The 24599-nt window shown below is 41.0% G+C and overlaps 1 protein-coding gene across 1 annotated transcript in view; it reads left to right on the top strand.

Moving 5' to 3' along the window:
- The window catches only part of LOC136867482 (uncharacterized), a 48932-nt gene that overhangs the window by 2436 nt on the left and 21897 nt on the right, over positions 1-24599 (top strand). Inside the window, exon 2 of the mRNA XM_067144691.2 lies at positions 19383-19538. Coding sequence (XP_067000792.2) covers positions 19383-19538 — 156 coding nt within the window. The remainder of the gene's footprint in view (positions 1-19382; positions 19539-24599) is intronic.

Genomic DNA, 24599 nt, shown 5'->3' with positions numbered 1-24599 from the left:
ACCGGGTATAAACAGCCTGACTGAATATTGGCGGGAAGTAGCTGGGAAGGTAGATAACTTTTTTCTTTAGCAAATGTAGAATTCCGTAGCGAAGCACGGGTACCTACATCAACTTCCAAACCCTAGTTCTGGATCTCCTGGAACTGGAGAGAGAGTAACCATGTTTTGCAATTCATATGATTCTGCTTTTCTTCTTACATTTAAATGTATCTACCAACTTACTACATTAAACATAACACTTGTACCTTTCCACTTAATCTCTAAATTGTAGTTTAAAAGAAGAATATTTATTTTTGCCCTAGACATTAACAATGCTTCATTATCTAGGACAACATGTATCTTACCGTTATTATAAATTGGCCCGGGCATTTATTTTGTTACGAGTCCGAACAGATTTATCTTCAGCTTGTAATAGAAACCGTGAATTCTCGACGTACAGCTACGGCCTTCCAGAAGCTGAGGAAGAGACATTTCGTCTATTGTGAGCTAAGCAGATTGACAATACAACCATACTTTCAGTTAGTGCTCTTTTTTCAGTTCCTTTTGCCACATACTTCTTAAAGTACAAAAAAAATCTGTCATTCGTCCTGGTGTGACCCATTCTTTGTTTAACAATTTAGCAATTGTATATACCGGGCGAGTTGACCGTGCGCGTAGAGGCGCGCGGCTGTGAGCTTGCATCCGGGAGATAGTAGGTTCGTATCCCACTATCGGCAGCCCTAAAAATGGTTTTCCGTGGTTTCCCATTTTCACACCAGGCAAATGCTGGGGCTGTACCTTAATTAAGGCCACGGCCGCTTCCTTCCAACTCCTAGGCCTTTCGTATCCCATCGTCGCCATAAGACCTATCTGTGTCGGCGCGACGTAAAGCCCCTAGCAAAAAAAAAAAAAAAAAATTAGCAATTGTATATAATTATTTGTCCATTTCTATATTTTATTTATATTTACCACCCAAAAGTGCACCACTTTCCCTAGATAAATGAGGCTCGTCCAGAGAATATATCATTATTTTTATAATGTTTCTCTCTCAGCCCCTTGTTATCATATATCTCCATTAGCCACCACACCAAATCTTTTATTTCTCCATTTGGGAACCTCTCTTTCATTATTGACATTAAAAAAACCAAACCCCATGGCACTACAGCCCTTGAAGGGCCTTGGCCTACCAAGCGACCGCTGCTCAGCCCGAAGGCCTGCATGTGGTCAGCACGACGAATCCTCTCAGCCGTTATTCTTGGCTTTCTAGACCGGGGCCGCTATCTCACCGTCAGATAGCTCCTCAATTCTAATCACGTAGGCTGAGTGGACCTCAAACCAGCCCTCAGGTCCAGGTAAAAATCCCTGACCTGGCCGGGAATCGAACCCGGGGCTTCCGGGTAAGAGGCAGGCACGCTACCCCTACACCACGGGGCCGTCATTATTGACATAGTTTGGAAAATTTAACAAAAATCTGATAACGTTCTTTTAGTCTCACATTCTGCCATAATCATCTGTTTCTCAATGACCTTCACTCTGATCGTTACTTTCTTGATGAATCTGTTCCCTTTACTGTGCATCCCTTTATGACAGTATTCTCCCATTCCTATTCTGCCTAGCATGCTTTTCACTTTCGTCAGTCAATAATCATCATCTAGATGTTTCACCTGATGTTGGTATGCCAGGTTCAATATTTCCCTCCCATCCCCCCTTCTTAACCTTAACCAATATTTTCCTACATTCCTAGCTATACCTGCTCGGATGCTGATATATTCGCATATTGTTCAAGCTTCGCTAGATGCTGTACATTCCGCTAGACCCAATTATTTTATAGAATGCATTAATATCACAAGAACATTTAAAATACTTTTGTGCAGCTTGTATTCAATATTTGGTATCTTCCACTCTAAAGATCTTGTGCTTTATAAAGCGGCCAATCCTTTCATTTTGGCACGTCTTATTTGTTCCTTCCACATCCCATTGGATGCTATTATAATTCATAAATATTATAATTTACTCACAGCTTCGTCCGCCTCTGTGGTGTAGTGGTTAGCGTGATTAGCTGCCACCCCCGGAGGCCCGGGTTCGATTCCCGGCTCTGCCACGAAATTTGAAAAGTGGTACGAGGGCTGGAACGGGGTCCACTCAGCCTCGGGAGGTCAACTGAGTAGAGGTGGGTTCGATTCCCACCTCAGCCATCCTGGAAGTGGTTTTCCGTGGTTTCCCACTTCTCCTCCAGGCGAATGCCGGGATGGTACCTAACTGAAGGCCACGGCCGCTTCCTTCCCTCTTCCTTGCCTATCCCTTCCAATCTTCCCATCCCTCCACAAGGCCCCTGTTCAGCATAGCAGGTGAGGCCGCCTGGGCGAGGTACTGGTCATACTCCCCAGTTGTATCCCCCGACCAAGAGTCTGAAGCTCCAGGACACTGCCCTTGAGGCGGTAGAGGTGGGATCCCTCGCTGAGTCCGAGGGAAAAACCGAACCTGGAGGGTAAACAGATGATGATGATGACTCACAGCTTCTAATTCTACACCTTCTAATCACCAGCTCCTTTCGTTTTTCTTTAATTTATTTCATCCTTTACAAAACATTACAACTTTCTGCCATCAAAGATTTTGTTAAATATTTTAGTTAGTTCTAGCTTCTGGTTGTTATTCCCTAGATCACTCTTGAATTCACACGCAATTCCACTGACAGCACGGGATTTACCTCCCTTCCCTTTTTTCAATGTGTCTAATTCTTAATATGTCATCCAGTGCAGGCAGAGTGAACCCCTCATGCCAGTCCCAGTTTTATTCCCATCTTTATCCCCTAGTAACTCCTTGTCACTTGGTTAGTTTCATTTCCTTTTTCATCATCATCATCTGTTTACCCTCCAGGTTCGGTTTTTCCCTCGGACTTAGCGAGGGATCCCACCTCTACCGCCTCAAGGGCAGTGTCCTGGAGCTTCAGACTCTTGGTCGGGGGATACAACTGGGGAGTATGACCAGTACCTCGCCCAGGCGGCCTCACCTGCTATGCTGAACAGGGGCCTTGTGGAGGGATGGGAAGATTGGAAGGGATAGGCAAGGAAGAGGGAAGGAAGCGGCCGTGGCCTTAAGTTAGGTACCATCCCGGCATTCGCCTGGAGGAGAAGTGGGAAACCACGGAAAACCACTTCCAGGATGGCTGAGGTGGGAATCGAACCCACCTCTACTCAGTTGACCTCCCGAGGCTGAGTGGACCCCGTTCCAGCCCTCGTACCACTTTTCAAATTTCGTGGCAGAGCCGGGAATCGAACCCGGACCTCCGGGGGTGGCAGCTAATCACGCTAACCACTACACCACAGAGGCGGCACTCATTTCCTTTTTAATACATAATAATTGTGCCCCTTTGGCCTGCCAGTTCCTTTAACTTCCGCTCATTAAATCTTTGTATTCCTTCCTCTGTTTACAAAAATCTGCCCTTAAGTCCCGAGATCGCTCGTTTCTGTACATTTTTTTTACACTGATCTTTATACCATAAGTTTATTTTCCCTTATCTTTCTTACAGCGATTTTTTCCGGCTGTGTTTATTAATCTTTCAAACATTCTTATTGCTTAGGCTATGTTATTATCCACTTTCATATTCTCAATAGCTATCTTCAAAATTTCAAATGTTTTACCCCTGTAACAGTCCCTAAATTCATCTCTGTGTTCCTCAAGTTTTTCTATAACTAAAGGATGTAGAACACACTGAGCACACCAAGTTATTCGTGACTACTTTAGAATTAAATAATACACTAGCTTAATTATTTATTTATTTTTTAGCGTTTGATGAATACAGTATTATTTACAATATATACAACTACCATCTCAAGCTCATAACTAAAGTTCCATGTCAAAATTTAATAGCCAGAGAAGAGCTTCGTTTGAGACACAGTTTAAGTCCTCAATAGAGCCTCTGTAACTACGCAAAGGGCACTCAAATGCAAGGTGTTCCACTGTCTGTTCCCCTTGTCCGCAGTCACATTGCGGTGATGTCTTCCATCCCCAACTAGCTTAATTAATAATGTTACTACCGGGCGAGTTGGCCGTGCGGTTAGGAGCGCGCGGCTGTAAGCTTCCATCCAGGAGATGGTGGGTTCGAATCCCACTGTCGGCAGCCCTGAAGATTGTTTTCCGTGGTTTACCATTTTCATACCAGGCTGTACCTTAATTAAAGCCACGGCCGCTTCTTTCCGATTCCTAGGCCTCTCCTTTCCTATCGTCGCCATAGGTGCGACGTTAAACCACTAGAAAAAAAAATTACTCAGAATTCTCAAAGAAAAAACTCAATTCCACGTTTTAACAAACCGGAAGCTACAGATTACTGATTGAGAGTATCTTTTCGCGGGGGAATTTCGGGAATGCATACACTACAAGAAAGGAAAGAAAGTCTTGTCCACAATTAAAGGATGTGCCAATAGAGCATACTGGGTTCACAAAGTAATTCATAATTATTTTAGAATTAAATAATACGCTAGCTTAATTAATAATTTTATTCCAAGATTTCCAAAGAATCAAAGGTGAGCGGGACTCATACCGACACGATGTGTTCGGCACTACGAGCCGAGTGACAGCGAATATAGCCAATGACGGATTCTGAGTGTCAGTCGCTAGACGGAAGTGTTTGACACTCGAAAAGATGTCTGGTGGCCTACCCAAAACTCATCCTGGTGGCTATAGACGTCTATGTGATCTGACACTGAGGTTAGCCGTTTCGAGACTCTTTAGTGGGGGGAAAATAATCACTATCAGAATGTTGGCCCCATGGTAGGAGAGGTGGTGTTATACAATTTCTAATCACTAGATTGCGTGTAAAAATCTTCAATTCAATTCTCAACAGCATTCATATAAAATGAGGTCACATAACGCTGTTGATGGAGACGTCAAGAGTTGAGCAGACCCCTTGGTATTATTTGAGAGGAGTAGGCTACGTGCCGGTACCGGGGTTTATCCTCTCCCTATCATCATCACCTCATACTAAGACACGCAGGTCGCCTGTGGGAATCTATAGTTAATTTCACTACACGAGGCCTGTATCAGAGCAACAAAGAAGAAGGAAAATAAAGGAAGACAACGAAGCGATGGCTCTTCCTACCATTGTGCTTCCTCCCTGTGAGTATTGCTCTTATGACAACACGGTTTCCATATCGAACGACTCTGCTCAACACTATCACAGGAAAACGGCGGCACATACATTTGTGAAATTCACTATTTAAGTTCAAGAAAAAAAGCGGAAGAAACTCAACTGCACATTACTTTTATGAACTAAAGGGGACGGGGCTTTCACAGAGACTATTTTTGGTTTATACGGAATCAGAGGTACACTAAGACACACACAAAATCTGAGTATTGAAGTGTAAGGTAAATTGGGGCCGATAATAGAGAAATATTATTTTTTATGGGCTCGAGGGGTAAACGATGCATTTAATAGCATTTCATAAATTTCTCCGGGCAACGTGGGGTTCTAGTGTGCTGTCGTATCGCTCACAAAAACAATAGTAAAAATGAAACGCGTTCGTAAAAAAGTGGTAAAATTAAAATGCGCTTAAGGAAGAACGGCTAAATAACAAAACCAAGCACAAATAAAACACAGGACAATTATCTTTATCAGTAAAAGTTACGCCATGACGTGTCGCTGCACACCGCAACACCAAAACCTTCAGTAATATTGTACAGTACGAAAATTCGATGAAATAATATTAATTTTCTGCTTCCCTCTTCGTGAATACTAGTAATAATAGTTAATAATAAGTTAATTATTAACTAGAGGAGCCGCGCTGCTCCGCAGCAATCGTTACAAATAGGTCAGATAACTCGTCTCGATAAGTCTGTCACCGGGCGAGTTGGCCGTGCGGTTAGGGGCACGCAGCGGTGAGCTCACATCCGAGAGAGAGTGGGTTCGAATCCCACTGTCGGCAGCCCTGAAGATGGTTTCCGTGGTTTCCCATTTTCATACCAGGCAAATGCTGAGTCTGTACCTTCATTAAGGTCACGGCCGCTTCCTTCCCATTCCTAGGCCTTTCCTGTCCCATCGTCGCCATAAGACCTATCCGTGTCGGTGCGACGTAAACCAAATAGCAAAATAAAAAAGATATGCCTGCCGTAGTCATATTGCTTTGCCTGGCCTTTGCAATGGATTTATGAACATTTAATAAGAAGAGCGTTACGGTATGCCGCAATTCTTAGTCACAATTCATCCATTCAGACGTCATCATGCCATCTGTGTGTAAAACATCCATCCATATATTAGCTTTTTTTAAGTCTTTCAGTTCTTGATGTAAAGTTTGATATTGTATCGTAGAAAGCAATGTTATTTCTAATCACAGTTCTGCTATATAGAACGGTTGTATTGTGAGTTCATAGCTTAGTCTCGAAGGAGCGTTTTTTGCCAGGCAGAGTATTTTTTAAAGATGCCATGTCCTTCATTCTTACTAATGTACCTAGGTTATCCTTTGACAGGCGTTCCAAGGTAATGTCTAAAGCGTATGCCATGATGGGGTCTGTTTGTACGTAGACTTTTTTCTCTAAGCAGCATGTAAGTTATTAGAAACGCTCTGTCATCTGTTGAATATATTTGGAAGGTGGAAAAGGTTAGGGAATCGAAGAGTATCTAGCATGATCAGAGGAAGTGTATATTCTGTGGCTTGACAGGCAGTAATCAAACATGGCTGCATGCAATGACATTAGTAAGGATGAAAATCACATAATTATATCAGAGTATTAATGAAAGTGTTAGTCGCTTAGCGACCCGCTAGGTGCAGAATGTATTGCGGGTTAGAGTAATCCTTCGCCTGCAATTATTAGAGTGATCAATTAATGATGTGATTCTATGATTTCTCAAAATTGGCTGAACTTGGAGACCTATCAATGTCTTATGATTTACCGGAAGGTAATTCCGGAGAGAATTAAACAGAAATGAAGCAAATCGGTCCAGTAGAGCGGATGGACGAATTTGCCAAAGCTGTTTCTAGGAAACAGTTTTAATATTTAGATTACAGAAGGAATATATTTAACATATGTGTTACAAATTGAAGTTAAGATTCAATTTCGGCTTTGTAGATAAAGTGGATTTATATTTGTATGAAGGTTGCCGAGATATAATGGTTTATGTAATGTTGTGTTGTACACAGCTTGATGTGTGGGTGTGCGTTACATCTGCCTAAATATAGTCGCCTTCTTAGTTCAAGCAGTGTCCCAGCGGTTCTCTACATAACGAGCGAGCAATGTCCGTGATTGGCGGTGGAACCATTCTCCAATAATGTCTTTGACTCACTAATGCTTGTAAACCGCCATCCCTTGATTGTTTATATATTTTGACATAAATATATCTTATGGCTGGTGGCCATTCGAAAATTTATGCAACGTAACGCGACGAAATATGTGACGAAAATATAACTTTAGCAGGTTGTGATGTAAGGTATGGATGGATGGTCAAACAATGTTTCCTAGCAACCGTGCAGGCTGTGATGTAAGGTATGGATGGATGGCTAGACAATTTTACCTAGCAACCGTGCAGGCTGTGATGTAAGGTATGGATGGATGGCTAGACAATTTTACCTAGCAACCGCGCAGGCTGTGATGTAAGGTATGGATGGATGGCCAGACAATGTTACTTAGCAACCGTGCAGGCTGTGTCTTATGGCCGGTTGCCGTCTGAAATTAGCAGCCGTTGATAGATGGCCATAACCGGGAGACGTATTCATGACCATTTGATTTTCGCAAAGGGAAAGATACTTTCCTTTTTAATGACCAAGCTATCCACTGAGCCTGACCTGGTTTTGGGACGTCCTTACTCGTCTGTAATGAAATTGTAAACACCGTCTGAACAGTATACATACAGTAGTGACATGTCCTCATTCTTTTACACATCTTTCATACGGCCGTAAATGTCCGCTCCGTTAACAACATCTCCGACCAGAAACTAAATAACCTCGCTGTGCAATTCTGGACGAATTCATGACGAAACCATACTTTGTAACTTTGCTTCCTCTCAGTACACTAACACTCGAATACACTAGACCGACGCATAAGCAATGTTCTCTTTGTTTGTAAACTCCTGATCACAAGAATTCCGGCTGGAAAAGAAAAGAGTTAACGGTCGGGCGTAGACATTGGCCAACCCTAACAATGAAGGGGAAGTAAGCGAGGCAACGTCACATGTGTTCGTCTTTCAGGAGGTATGGCCTGCGACGTCACGCACTCCGAGGACGCTCCCAACACCATTTCCTCGGGAACTGATTACGATGTTTTTGTAGTTAAATATTCTGACTATACTGGCTTCTCCTAATTAAGGAAAACAATTAATTAACTGGAATTTAATGGTGAATAACTATGCACAATGGAATCCCGCCCCAATACGTACAGCATTTAAGTAATTGATCAGCGCTCACAATAACTCCATAGGAACGGTTTTCCGAACATTCTTGCGTCACTGATGACCATAATTATTTAATGCCAGGTTATTCTTTCTTTGGTTGTTGAGGATAAAATATGATGATGATAATAATAATAATAATAATATAATAATAATAATAATAATAATAATAATAATAATAATAATAATAATAATAATAATAATAATAATAATAATAATAATAATAATAATAATAATAATAATAATAATAAAACCTATGGGAAATAAACTGAGCCGTTATTAAAATGCAACGGCTTTATATAGGTAGAGAAATGGGCATAATAAGGAGAATTATTTTTATACCATACTAGCTGACCTGGCAGACGTCGTTCTGTCAACAATAAATGACAATGGAACGAACTGAAATTCAGTCTGTACTGCACGCAAAAATCAGAATAATGCAATGCATTATCAACATGAAATGAGTTAATTTTCTACTGCTACCAAAAGTTAGTAGCAAACTACGGGAAAAACATGTTTTCATTACCTGCAATATTAATATCTTGATTGTGAGTAAGGTCACAGCTATCACTACACAGAAATAACACTGATTGACTGTAACGTAGATCGGAACTGTTCAGCAGGTCTGCAAATCCCTCACAGAGCCATAATTATCCCCCGTTGCAATTCAAGTAATTTGATAAGTTGATGGCGTGAAGATAATGTGGCAAAACTTACTCCTCTTTCTTCGTAGGAAATAACTATCATAGAAAACACTGATTCAAATGAACATTATGAAGATATTTTTCATTGTAAAGCTTTAAGGTACACGATATTTTTTGTTTGATTAACTGGCGCATAAACAAACAAAGTTGATGGTTTTCAAATATGGGAACAGGCAACATACAATTGACCATGCGAGAAACATGGGTGTTCAAGATTAATGCCCCTGGAAACTGTAAAGAAAAGCAAAGGCTTCCACCACTGTTAACCTCGGCACGTGATAGGGTAGAGTGGTTAGCTCTGCGCCCGGCCGCCTTTGCCCCCAGGAATTAACCTGGTACTCATTTTTGTTGTAAGCTGTGTGAACCTCAGCGCCATATGCACCTCCGGAAGTGGAAATCTCGTTTCTTAAATTTTACGCCTTCCTCACGGGGATTCGAACCCACATCCTTCCGGGCGAGCCGAGCACGCCTTTGCCGTCTCGGCCAGGCAGCCGCTACTAGAAATTGCAGTCGTTTACATTTAAATGGTATGTCAGTCGGCATCATAGAGATGCGTGGTCCTTTATACCCCGTTAGAATGGTTGCTTCGATCAAGTTCAGTAATGTTTTCACCGCTAGCCGTGTGCCATTACAAAGACGCGGTTAGTTGATATTTCGTAACGTTATGACCACTGATTCGATCTTTAATTGAAGAATGTGAGGCGGCAATCCTGGCAAATCCAGCGAGTTCAAAAATCTGTAAATTAAGAAGGACAGGTTTATTATTTTTGTCACAAAAACTATGAAATAAAATCAAATAAACAAAGCAATATGGGGGATAAGTCTGTTTGTTATATGTTAAAAGAAAGCAATGTAGTATGTTACCTTGAAAGTTGGCATGAAATTGTTCCGAAGTACATTTGTTGCCCCAAATGAGGTCATTTGAAAGCAGTTGTAATATTTTCGGATCTTTGTAAGGAAATGTATGGAATCTGTTCTTGTACCTGAAACCAATGAGTATAATGGATCTGGTGGTGGAATCAATGGTACTAATTTCACTTTGCCATTTGCGCAACACAATCCAGCGGCTTCATTTTTGTATTTCAATGCCTTACAGATTTGGCAAACTGAGTGCGTAGATCCAATAGCAACGCATTGGTAGGCATTGTAGTCAATTGAAACATCGTAACTGAAAGCAGCTCGATTCCAACTTGGAAGATTATTAGCTGAACGACGCGCTGCACGGGTTTGTGATATTCGAATCCTTTCAGTTTCATTTCGCTCTTCACGTTGTTGTGCAGTCCGATTAGACTGAAAATTAGCTTGGCTTGTAACATTTCGAGTTCTTCGACCGAAGTTGCTCCGCCCGCGTCTTATAGGTGGCATGAGTCTTGAAATGACTATACTGTATATGGAAGCATACACAAAATAAACCATTCAACCAAAGAAATCGATGAACTTGTTTGTTGAGAAGCGAAGATTTAAAAACATTCAGGGTAGACAAAGGTCTCCAACTATAACAAAACACGACACTGCATGCGGCTGTTTGGAGAGCGATGTTTGGGCGATCCGTACCGCCAGTCGAGGCAGCCATACAGCCAGCCAGCCCGTGCGAAACCAAAACCCAAGGAGACAACTGAGAACTAAGCGAGATAAGGACTTGAGGTTTGTTTTAAAAATAACTTCCATATCTGAAGACCATATGCCTCGTTTTGATCCCCCATGCAAATTCAATAGCAAAGAAGTTGACCAGCGACTGACTTTTTCGTGCCTGCACATAAAAATCTCTGAACATGACTGAAAAGAAACACAAATAGTGCATGTTCTTACCATTTAAATTTAAAAACAAACGTAACTACGTCGAGCTGAAATGTTCCTTTACCAGCAGTGAAAAAATTACAAATATAGTGAATATAACATAGGAGTTATGACATACAAGTTCTATGCAATGAAGATTTTGCATTTGAGATAACATTCCATTATATTAACATTTTCACACTTGATTATTTTGTAAACATTTTTTTATTAACGGTATAAAATGCGGCTTGAAATTTTGTACATAATCCGATATTCACCCGTTTTAACCGATAAAATTGAGATTTACGGACATTTGGCAAACGCGCTGGATTAAAGGATGACAGCGCCAAGCGCAAACGTGGTGGGAGGAAAGAGAGATGAACAGTTTGAATGGAAAAAGAGAAATGGGACTTTTACGTTTGAGAAGGTGCTAGCATTAGGGCCCAGGAAAATAGGAACATGCCCAGAGAGGAAGCTAGGTGGACCGAGGTTAGGGAGCTTTCCATCTGTAAATCCATCCGTCTTTTGTTCACTGACAACAACATATGTACAACATTATAACTGAAGCACTCTTTCAAAAGTAAACCAATAAACTTCTATTGGCCTCTTACATACAAGAGAGAACAGAAAATCTATTATCTCCAGAAAATATAATGGAAACAAGTAGTACTAGAAAGTAATATTAAACGTGAACATTAAAGAAAAAGAAACGGCCTTCAACTGGCCATAGGCCCCTGGACTACGAACCCAGCCCATCCAAACAGCACAGCACACACAGAAGCACAACTCAAATCCACTTACACACCCATTCGCGGCCACAAGCATTAACCTCTCACTCAATACACACATACAACATTCACTCACGATTTACGCTCCGATGTTCGCAGCCCAGAAGCCTTGGGTTCGAAAGGAACCTCCCATTAGTTGCTCAAGAGAGCGACAAATAATTAGTGAGAATCTAACGCTGGATACAATCAGCCACCAAGACTACGTTTGAGAAGGGAAGGGGAAAGGACAGGAGGGGGAACAACCAATGTAGAAACAATACACTCGACTCACAGCGCAGGCGCACTTCAAGTGTCTGTAAGAGTCTTGTGAGAGAGCGTAATAGAAGTTTATCGTAAAGCAATTTCTTAAATACATGAAAATGAAAATATCTGCGATATCCTCCCCGCCTGAAACTGGGCCAAGCCCATACAACACACTTCAGATATTTTTATTAGTCCATTGGGGATGCAATACACACATAGGCGTAGCAGTGAATAGCAAAGAAAACACTTGTCGCTGTCGATATACACGTAGCGAGACTTCTGGGAGGGAGCTGACGAGGTCAGTTACCCAACCGGTTTTTACATCACGCGACACACACACTCCCCAAGTGTGCCGACCGTCGATACGAGTTCATAGAAGGGAAACACCGGGCGAGTTGGCCGTGCGCGTAGAGGCGCGCGGCTGTGAGCTTGCATCCGGGAGATAGTAGGTTCGAATCCCACTATCGGCAGCCCTGAAGATGGTTTTCCGTGGTTTCCCATTTTCACACCAGGCAAATGCTGGGGCTGTACCTTAATTAAGGCCACGGCCGCTTCCTTCCAACTCCTAGGCCTTTCCTATCCCATCGTCGCCATAAGACCTATCTGTGTCGGTGCGACGTAAAGCCCCTACCAAAAAAAAAAAAAAAAAAAAAAAAGAAGGGAAACAAGAGCGGGCAGTACACACTGCACAGAGGAGACTAACGCCTCCAATAGTTGGACGGCTGACTAGATCGCAGTGGTAACAAGCAGTGTCTCAGGACACCACACAGCATATCCTCGATGAGGCAGCGGGTTACAGGAATAGAATAATGCTGTCCCCACATCATGTTGCACAGCACCAAGCACCAAAGCGGGAGGCTGCAAACTTCTCCTAGTGGATCGACTGGCCATCTCAAACCATTAGCATCGGCTCTCAGGATTCTCCAAAGTCTTGTTAACACCACACTGGCTCCCAGGGAAATTCCTGCGACATAAATCAAACACAGCAGAAAGGCGGCACTAAACTGAGGTAAAAGGATTGGGGAACAAGGAATACTTCTCAAACGTAGTAAACTAATGAACGACAGCACATTACACACACAGACATACTTAATCTAATATGAGGCCTCAAAACAAAGAATTGACATGTCAAACTAAGAAATATATATATACAGAACTTACAATAGTAAGTAACCTGGAAATACTTTACAATGTACAAAATGTGACCTGACAAATCATAGCTTCAGGTATAAATTTATGGAAATAAAATAATACATATCCCATTATTGACCTGTATGTCAGCGGTCCAAACATTTACTATCTCGGTCATCAGCTTCTGAATAAGTTACAATATTTAAAGGCAGAACGCCTCATAACTTTAGACATTACCAAGAGACCAATAGTATATTACCGAAACTTGGCGAAAACAACAGTTACCAAGACATTCTCTTAACAAGGCATTAAGTGGCCTTTACCTGAGAAAGATGTACACGGGTCAATTTCCCGTTTGAATTATCCCGAACCGAAAGAGTGATGGGCGTCAAATACTTCACAATTTCCCACGGACCTCGATATCGTTGAGCTAGCTTAGCAGCCTGACGATTGGCCTTAGAACTCACAGGATAATTCCTAATGAAGACAGAATCTCCAACCTTGAAATTACCAGCTTTGCGACCCTTATTATAATAACGTTCCACGCGAGCGTGAGAAGCAAGGAGATTACGACGGGCTCTAGTCCAAGTCTCACGGATGGAGGAGGGTTCAATAACCCCCGGCAAAAGGTCGTTAATCGACCAGAGATTGGCTAATTGAGAATTAGGAGAGAACGCAAACATGAGTTTGATAGGAGTTTGCCCATGCGATTCATGCTTAGCCGAGTTGAAAGCCAAAGACAACCATTCCAAATTAGAGTCCCAACGAGAGTGATCATTTGAGTGATAGGCAATCAAGGCTGATCTCAAGTTGCGGTTAAAACGTTCCGTATATCAAGGATTTGGGTAGTGGGGAGAAGTAGTAATAATGTCTATCCCTAATCCAAAACAGAACTTCTTAAATGCATGAGAAGTGAACACTGAAGCATTGTCCGACACTAGATACTGGCAAGGACCAAACGTTCCAGAAATCTGTTTCAAACATAAGACAGTACTTTTGGTTGTGACATCACGCGTGGGAAATAACCAAACGAAACGGGAAAATGCATCAACACAAACTAGCACATATCTACGGCCAGACCGGGAACGCGAGAAAGGTCCTAAATGGTCTACAAACAGCTTCTCCATAGGACGATTAGCTTGTTCAGAGGCAAGGAAACCTAATCGGGTATTCTGAGCTGGCTTACTTAAGGAACAGACAGTACCAGATCGAATGTACTTACGAATATCTCCATCTATACCCTTCCATATAAAATGATTTATAATCTTTGCTCGAGTTTTGAAGATCCCAAGATGACCACCTAAAGGGGAAACGTGGAAATATTTGAAAATCATAGGGACCCTGGCAGATGGAAGAACGACTTTCAACTTACGATCATGACGAGAAACACAAAGCAGCACACCATCCTTGATGACGTATGGCTTGACTTCTTCTCCCTCAGAAATTCTCCGGATAATGCCAGCGAGAGTTTCATCTTTTCCTTGATGCTCACGCAATCCCTGAAACAATTCGGGAATTTCTAGAAGAACAGAATTAGCTATCTCAACCTTTTCTTCTTCTACCAGATCATCAGTACCAGGGTAAAACATACGACTCAATGCGTCAGCAACAACATTCTCGGAGCCCTTAATATGCTTCACAGAGAACTTAAAAGCGGAAATACGGACGGCCCAGCGAGCGAGTCTACCAGACGAACGAGGCTTCCGTAAAACCCAAGAGAGAGCCCAGAATATGCAATGAAATCGGCTCCCAGAATGACTGCACAGGATAATTCGTTGACAACCACGAAGCTGAATTTCCAAGAAAAGGAAGCTATTCTTACAGAAACCCTAAATCTGCCAAGAATACCTAGCTTACTGCCATTCGCCGTCACATACGTAGAAGACACAGGTTCTAGTTTATTAAACTTATTGGAGCTCTTTAACAGTTCATAAAGTTCCTTATCAATCAAGGACACTACGCTCCCCGAATCAACTAGGGCAGACATGGGTACCTTGTTTAGTTTAACATTCACATAGGGCAGTTGAGGTCGATGAATGGCCTTTACTCGAGTCCAATCTCGCAAATTACTAGGAGACCCAAACAAACTGCTTTCAAACAAACTTGAAAGATCAGAACAACCTTCAGTTTCAGGAATGAACATCGGCGAATGACCGTTGAGTGCGTCCGGCACTCCTTCTGCTACTCTGTTACATGATAGCTTTCCTAGTCAACTTTTGTTGGCGCGATCACCTGTAGATGCTTGGGTACGATTTCGTTGAAGTACAGGGCAATTAGGACGTACATGTGTGTTAGACCCACACTCGTAACACTTACGTTCTACGGGCTGAGAACCGGAGTCACTACTGCTAGGTTTAGAAAACTGCCGCCGAGGACAAGCATTTCGTAGATGATCAGCCGATTTACACAGAAAACAACGTCGTGTTTTGTCTACAGAAGGCGAAACAGGGACAGAAGCGCTACTAGATGACGGTCTATCGATATTACGGAGTGAGTCCGCATATTTCACTCCTTCTGCCGCAACACAAGCGTTTTCTAGCTCAAGGAAAGAATTAGGCCTTGTTGAAAATGACTAATAAGACCTATACTCGGGCGTCAGACCTTCAACAATAGAACTCTCAATCTCACCTTCCGAATATTTCAAGCGGAAAACTCTCGAAAACATTTTAATGTCCCGAACGTACTCTGAGAGTGATTCATTACTTCGTTGTACTCGAAAGAAATGTCGCTGCACTAGAGATGATAGTGCTCTGGTAGGAATATATTCACGTAACAGTTTCGCGCGGAAATCCCCAAGAGAATCACTTTCAGACATAGCCACAGCTATGCGACTGGCTAAGTTTCCAGAAGCATGCGGATAAATTATTTGAAGTATCAGATCATCTTTGACACCATATACAGGACTATGCTCGAGAAATTCAATTAGAGTGCGCAGGAACTCAATAACTTGTTCGATAGAGTCAATAGAATAAGACTTCATCCCTTTAATAAGTAATTGCAGCGGATGTGGTAGCTTTGCAAAATTAACGACTGAAGAAATATTCTCTGTCGCACATGAATCATTGCCGGATGAAATGAGGTGACCAGGCGGTGGTTGCGAAAGTCCCTGTTCAGTAAGTTCAGCAACATCAGCAGGCTTATTTTCAACGGAGACAGAAAACAAGCTATCTCCCATCCCCAGAAGAGTCTCAATTTTATTCGACCACAAAACTAATAAGGTTTTCACATCATCGCCCATACTATCACCAAATAATGCCTGGAGATCAGACACACGGTTTCTGTAATGAAGCAGGCGAGCTTTAATACGACGAATCTGCTTTCGTGTGACATCACTTTGACCTTGACTAAACTCGTCCAACGTGGACTCTATTTGAGACAGCGAAACCCCGATACGACCTAACGCACTCTCAAGAAGAATGGAAGGTTGACAGCTCGATAAACTAACAGGGTTACGTAACGAGGAACGAAGAAGTCTAATATTATCGTCTAATGTACCGGCAGGAGAAACGCCCCTAATACACAGTTCATATCCCAGCTCCTCGATTCGTAGCAATTCGAGACCGAAACAGTCGCGTATCTTATCTTCATTAACGGGTCCCATTGACCCGAGTGCATCTGTACTAGTATCAGTCATCATTAAATACGAAAGAATAATAGACAAGACTGAATTTACTGATGGAAACCACGCTCTGCTACCACCTGAGAAGGTGCTAGCATTAGGGCCTAGGAAAATAGGAACATGCCCAGAGAGGAAGCTAGGTGGACCATTGTTAGGGAGCTTTCCATCTGTAAATCCATCCGCCTTTTATTCACTGACAACAATATATGTACATCATTATAACTGAAGCACTCTTTCAAAAGTAAACCAATAAACTTCTATTGGCCTCTTACATACAAGAGAGAACAGAAAATCTATTATCTCCAGAAAATATAATGGAAACAAGTAGTACTAGAAAGTAATATTAAACGTTAACATTAAAGAAAAAGAAACGGCCTTCAACTGGCCATAGGCCCCTGGACTACGAACCCGGCCCATCCAAACAGCACAGCACACACAGATGCACAACTCAAATCCACTTACACACCCATTCGCGGCCACAAGCATTAACCTCTCACTCAATACACACATACAACATTCACTCACGACTTACGCTCCGATGTTCGCAGCCCAGAAGCCTTGGGTTCGAAAGGAACCTCCCATTAGTTGCTCAAGAGAGCGACAAATAATTAGTGAGAATCTAACGCTGGATACAACCAGCCACCAAGACTACGTTTGAGAAGGGAAGGGGAAGGGACAGGAGGAGGAACAACCAATGTAGAAACAATACACTCGACTCACAGTGCAGGCGCACTTCAAATGTCTGTAAGAGTCTTGTGAGAGAGCGTAATAGAAGTTTCTCGTAACGCAATTTCTTAAATACATGAAAATATCTGTGATACGTTTTTCCAGGCATTTTTTCCAATTTTTCTCTTCGTAAAAACCTTACTCGGACTTCGACGAATATTTGAAAAAAGAATTAGCCAAATTGGTCCAGCCGTTCCCGAGTTTTGCGCTTAGCAACACATTTAGCGATTCATTTTTATTTATATAGATGGCAGTTCCTGAAAAGGAAGGAAAATAAAAGAATATAGAATAGCACACAGCACCTCGACCCATTCGAATACTGATCATGATCAGGCTCGCATGAATACGGATATCTCATGTAATTCAGTGTTTCCAATTTGATAAAACAATGGAGATAAAATGCTTCAGCAGTCGGCGACTGTTATAAGTTTTCAGTGTTTTTTCTCTGCCGTCCTACTGGAACACATAGTTTGTTTTTAGATAAAGATACCAGGAAGAGGGCAAGGAGAGGGGCCTTAAATCTCTCAGGAAATCGGGGCAACTTGAGAAGGCAAATTGAGGGCAAGACTCCTCTTTTAGAGGCCAAAACTGAAAATTCTTTCCTATTAACAAGTAATGAAGAACCATTCAGTTTCAATTTTCCCTAATTAGTATCCTACAATCGTTTTAATGGCTAGAAAAGTATTATTTTTGTGGAAAACTAGTGCACTTTTTAAGATTATACTCTACCTTTCATTTTATAAAAATACATATTTTTTCGTTTGCTGGAAGCGTTCATTTTATTTATGCATTTCCTTACAAAATGCGCTCCTTTGGTTTTTCATTGAAGACAATTCATTATGATATTATGAGAATATCTTACTTCTCTTTATTACCACACACCTATCATTGTTCATAATATTTTGGATTGTGAAGAATATTAATTTACAAGTGTTTGTAAACCGAAGCATTGCCTCTTTCTTTTATTTGCAAATGTCATTTTTTCATTTAATTTCTCTCTCATTTTCATAATTATATTAAGAAAAAATGTTATAAAATTTCAGTAAAAGCTAGGTCCTAAGACTTAATTTCTTGCGTTCAAATTTGATAGCCGTGCATCTTTTAGTGAAGAGTGTATTAATGCTTCTTATGACAGTGCTTGCAAGAGTATTAAAGAAGTATAATTTAATAGGGCCTATATTGACGTATATAAGGGCCATTCTTTCATACAGAGGTTGAGCGCGATGCCATTTGATAACGAACTCATGGTCGAGACCACTAACATTTCAGCCAGTTTTTCACACAAGGATTACAAAGAAACTGGAAAATTTGACCCTAATTAGTGATATATACAGAACGCCTGTTGTCTTCAAGGAGCCGTGTGGTTCGTCACCTCATTCCCCTCTCTCTTCATTCGAGCCAGGGGGACGTGCGGGGAGGCGGGGAAGGAAGTACCTTCCCCTTCACGTGTGTTTCGTTCATGCTAGTTATCCCGTACTTCGATCTCACCACCTCCCCTCACTCTTCAGATGTGTGCATGCTTTAAGCGTCTAATGGGTGTGACCAATGACAGAGAATGTGTAAGCAGGTACTGGGTGGTTCTGAGGGCTATACTGACTTCTTGCCTGAAATTAATATTTCTGGTCACGAGATACAAAAGATCGCGAGTGTACCAAAATCTCAAGTTTCATTTCGACAACCCCTATAAACGTAAAGGAAATAAATCCTTGTCGGGGCTCAAGTTACACAGATGTCGCCACGTGTAGCCTGTTATGTTAGAACCTTGTTTTTAGGTTCTTCCCAGTGTGCATTATTCCTAAAATACTCACATATTTCTTTTGCTGTTTTCGAGCACATGGGCTGCGGTCGTACAAAGTTTTAGTTTAGATCTTCGCAAGGATTGATGACAGAATGCCTTTTCTGTCACCACACGCTCGTTATATTGAAGTCACTCGGACTCTAATCCTGCATGGGAGACGATGGGTACACAAATTTGCCAGTGCTCCTTCCATTTTAAACAATATTACAATATCAACTGTATTGAATTTCTTTTCTTCCAGAATGGCTACAACATGACCGTGCAGCAAATCGTGTCGTGCAAAGACAGTGTCATCGAGTTTCGCGACAACAAGCTAATCCTGGAGGAAGTCGATAACAAGTGCTTCCTAAAGGTCGTTGGGCCAATCATTATCAACAACGACTTCGATAGTGCAAAGGTATGTATATGTTGTTGTTATTGTTGTTGTTTGAGTCATCAGTCCATAGAATAGTTTGCTGCAGCAGGCCACGCCACCCTATACTGTGCTAACCTTTTAATTTCTACGTAACTGTTACATCCTGCATCTGCTCTAATCTGCTTGGTCTACCACTACTGTGCTTACCCCCTACACTTGCGTCAAAACCAACTGTGCAAATCCTGCTTGACTCAAGATAAGGCTAATCATTCTATCTCTTCTTCTGGTCAAAAATATTCAAATCGATCTCCTCTCACCAAATCGATTTCGATTCAGTATCTCTTCATTCGTGATCCGATCTATCCATCTCACCTTTAGCATTCTTCTGTAATATCACATTTCAAAAGTTTCTATTCACGTTCTTTCTGAGCTAGTTATCGTTCATGTTTCACTTCCATAAAATGCCACCCTCCAGAGGAAAGTCTTTCAAAAACATCGTTTTAATTCCTTAATTCCTACATTTCCTTTCTTAAGAAAGCTCATCCTTGCTTGTGCTAGTCTGCATTTTATGTCCTCCTTTCTTCTGCCATCGTTAGATATTTTACTACCCAAGGAACAATATTTATCTACTTCCATTAAGACTTCATTTCCTAATCTAATATTATCTCCATCACCCGACTTCGCTCGAATGCAATCCATTACTTTTGTTTTGGACTTGCTTATTTTCATTCTGTAGTCTTTTCCCAAGATTTTGTGTCTGCCATTCAGCAATTTCTCCAGATCCCCTGCAGTCTCAGAGAAAATAACAATATCATCAGCAAATCTGAGAGTTTTTATTTACTGTCCTTGGAACGTGCTTCCCTTCGTAAATTCTTCTTTGATTTCCCTCACTGCCAATTCCGTACAAACATTGAAAAGGAGGGTAGACTAAACTGCAACCTTGCCTCAGCTTTCATTCCCGACATTGAAGGGGTGGGGCAGGCCAATCTCATTATATTAGAGGCGTTTGTGAAATTACTAAGTGCTTTAACAGGAGCCAGTTTGTGTTTCGGAAAGTTATTCCTCTTGTAATATTTTGTAAATAACAATAATAAATGAAATATCTGAATAAATAAAATTACTCAAAAACTGAGTAAAATAATTGAAATAAAATAATAAAATTAATAACAATAATTAATCGAAATGTTCGTAGTATGGGCGCCAGAGTTCACCAGAATGAATCCCTCAAATTTAGATAGAGCATGATAATAATTATTTATCTCCCAGGGCGTGTACATAAAAGCTGTGTACTGGTACATCGGCTTCAGGCCTTACCTAACCTTCTGAAAACGACTAAATAGGTAGGAACTGCACCTAGGTTCATCAATAACTTCACTAAATCTAAAATAACTATGTTCTCAATAAAATCCGTCCACACACATCAACACACAAAATATGCATATAATACACACACAAAAAATGAAAAGAGTGAGAAAAGGAAAACTAAGCCACCATTTGTAGTTAGTCCGTTGAACAATGTACATACATGTGATAAGAACCCTTCACTGTCTCTGTATCAACAGGACTTGCCGATTCTCATAATTGTACCTCATAAAACTGTGTTCACTGACTCTAACACTCGTTTTAAATATATATTCACTTGAGCAACACACGCTTGTCGTTCCTTAACATAAATTATGGAAAGTCTGAGATAGCTTTCACCAACATATATTACTAGGACGCCACAAAGTGATACAATACCCAGTGCCTAAGCACTCCACGATTTGTAGGTCAGCCACGTTCCACGAACATAAAAAGACTACGTTCCACGAACGTTTGAAGTTCAAACCAGTATAGTGCAGCAGTGTCACTCCAGTACCGTCTACCCAGTTTCACTCCCGTATCGTCTGTCAGCACTACTTCATTCCCATACAGTGTGTCAGCACTCTCGCGGTATGATCAACCTTTATAGACCTGAGTCTGCCCCTTCCCTCACATGATACATCAAGATTGATCATGGCCATCAAATCATGAGCAGATCTTCTAGTCAATACCACCGCCCTGGATCTCTTCCAGTTCCCAAAATAATAACAGGCTCTGGGGTATTTCATATGAGTCATCGGAACTTTCCGACTACATCAACAAGTCCATCACATCAAACCTTGGGATATACACATGAGTCATACAAATTTCCCGAGTTATTATAGCAATGATTTTCCCAGCTGTCGTACAAAACAAATTACTCATACCACATATGGAGACCTCCCAGCTTACAAATATTCATGACAAAATATACAACTGAAATAATGATAATAATAATAACAAAAATTCGACATTCTCAAACTGTAATTAAACTTGAAACATTATAAGCAGCAGAATGGACTTTATTGCTATTGATCTATCCCAGGCTTTCGATAGGGTAGATCATGAGAGAAATGTGGTTGGACTAGACAAAAATGTGGTCGAATGGGTGGGTGACTAAATTTATAAAGAAGAGAACTCAGAAAATTAGACTAGGTCAACCATATCTGACACTGTAATGATAGAGAAAGGGTCCCGCAAGGAATAATTATTGGGCCGTTATATTTTCTTATATATATAAATGATATGAGTAAAGAAGTGGAGTGGCAGATAAAGCTTTTTGCAGATGATGTTATACAGTGAAAATGAAAATCCACAGGCTGTTTCCAGTCATTCGACCGGGTCAGGAATGTAATGAATGAAGCCCCATCTAGCAGCGAGGACAGGAACTGTGCCGGCTGCCGGAGCCTGTCGCACTCCTCTAGGGGCAATGATTAATGACGAACAGATGAAATGAAATTATATTGGAGGGTGTTGCTGGAAGGAAAGATGACAGGGAAAACCGGAGTACCCAAAGAATAAACTGTCCCGAATCTGCTTTGTTCAGCACAAATCTTACATGGAGTGACCAGGATTTGAAGCAGGGAACCCAGCGGTGAGAGGCCGGCGCGCTGCCGCCTGAGCCACGGAGGCTCTATATTATACTGTATAGAGTCGTAAATAAGTTACAGGATTATGAGGGACTAAAAAAAGACTTCTGCAACTTCCTTAGATGGGCAGCAGGTAATGGTATGATGCTAAACAGGCTGAAAAGTTCCACCAGGTGGGAAAGTCCTCTCAATTCTAACTACTGTGTTAATGGGTTGAAAATATATCAGATGTTAACAAAAGGAAAGATCTCTATTCAGGTAATCACATTAATTTAGTAAGGATGGAAACGAGAGAGCGTATAAGTCTCCGGTAATATTACAATCGGAGTATGGTTCCAGTGTATGGACACCAGGAATACTTTATAAGAGAACTGGGAAAGATCTAATGAAAAGCAACATGATTTGTTCTTGGTGTTTTTCGAAAAAGAAATAGTGTTTTGAAAACGTTATCAAGTTTGAGTTGGGAAGACTTGGGAGTAAGAGGACGGGCTGTTCGACTACGCGGAATGCTCGAGCTGTATGTGGAGAGAATCAATCAATCAATCAATCAATCAATCAATCAATCAATCAATCAATCAATCAATCAATCAATCAATCAATCAATCAATCAATCAATCAATCAATCAATCAATCAATCAATCAATCAATCAATCAATCAATCAATCAATCAATCAATCAATCAATCAATCAATCAATCAATCAATCAATCAATCAATCAATCAATCAATCAATCAATCAATACTGATCTGTATTTAGGGCAGTCGCCCAGGTGGCGGATTCCCAATCTGTTGCTTTCCTAGCCTTTTCCGAAATGATTTCAAAGAAATTGGAAATTTATTGAACATCTCCCTTGGTAAGTTATTCCAATCCCTAACTCCTATTCCTATAAATTAATATTTGCCCCAGTTTGTCCTCTTGAATTCCAACTTTATCTTCATATTTTGATCTTTCTTACTTTTATTGACGCCATTCAAACTTATTCGTCTACTAATGTCATTCCACGCCATCTCTCCGCTGACAGCTCTTCTTCTTTCTCTCAATTCTTCCCAACCCAAACATTGCAACATTTTTGTAACGCTACTCTTTTGTCGGAAATCACCCAGAACAAATCGAGCTGCTTTTCTTTGGATTTTTTCCAGTTCTTGAATCAGTTAATCCTGGTGAGGGCCCCATACACTGGAACCATACTCTAGTTGGGGTCTTACCAGAGACTTCTATGCACTCTCGTTTACATCCTTACTACAAACCCTAAACACCCTCATAACCATGTGCAGAGATCTGTACCCTTTATTTACAATCCCATTTATGTGATTACCCCAATGAAGATCTTTCCTTATATTAACACCTAGATACTAACAATGATCCCCAAAAGGAACTTTCACCCCATCAACGCAGTAATTAAAACTGAGAGGACTTTTCCTATTTGTGAAACTCACAACCTGACAGGTCCGATAATACTGCCTTGAGGAATTCCCCTCTTAATTATTACAGGGTCAGACAAAGCTTCACCTAATCTAATTCTCTGAGATCTATTTTCTAGAAATATAGCAACCCATTCAGTCACTCTTTTGTCTAGTCCAATTGCACTCATTTTTGCCAGTAGTCTCCCATGATCAACCCTATCAAACGCTTTAGACAGGTCAATCGCGATACAGTCCATTTGACCTCCAGAATCCAAGATATCTGCTATATCTTGCTGGAATCCTACAAGTTTAGCTTCCTTTCCTAAAACCGAATTGCCTTCTATCGAACCAGTTATTAATTTCATAAACATGTCTAATATAATCAGAAAGAATGCCTTCCCAAAGCTTACATACAATGCATGTCAAACTTACTGGCCTTACTTACCCTTTCCTTTATACACAGGGGCTACTATAGCAACTCTCCATTCATCTGGTATAGCTCCTCCGACCAAACAATAATCAAATAAGTACTTCAGATATTTTACTATATCCCAACCCATTTGTCTTTAGTATATCCCCAGAAATCTGATCAATTCCAGCCGCTTTTCTAGTTTTCAACTTTTGTATCTTAATGTAAATATCATTGTTAGCATATGTAAATTTTATTACTTCTTTGGCCTTAGTCTCCTCCTCTATCTCGACATTTTCCTTGTAACCAACAATCTTTACATACTGCTGACTGAATACTTCTGCCTTTTGAAGATCCTCAC

The sequence above is a fragment of the Anabrus simplex genome, chromosome 3, assembly GCF_040414725.1.
Source record: "Anabrus simplex isolate iqAnaSimp1 chromosome 3, ASM4041472v1, whole genome shotgun sequence".
NCBI lineage: Eukaryota > Metazoa > Arthropoda > Insecta > Orthoptera > Tettigoniidae > Anabrus > Anabrus simplex.
This window is presented reverse-complemented; position numbering and strand designations above follow the sequence as displayed.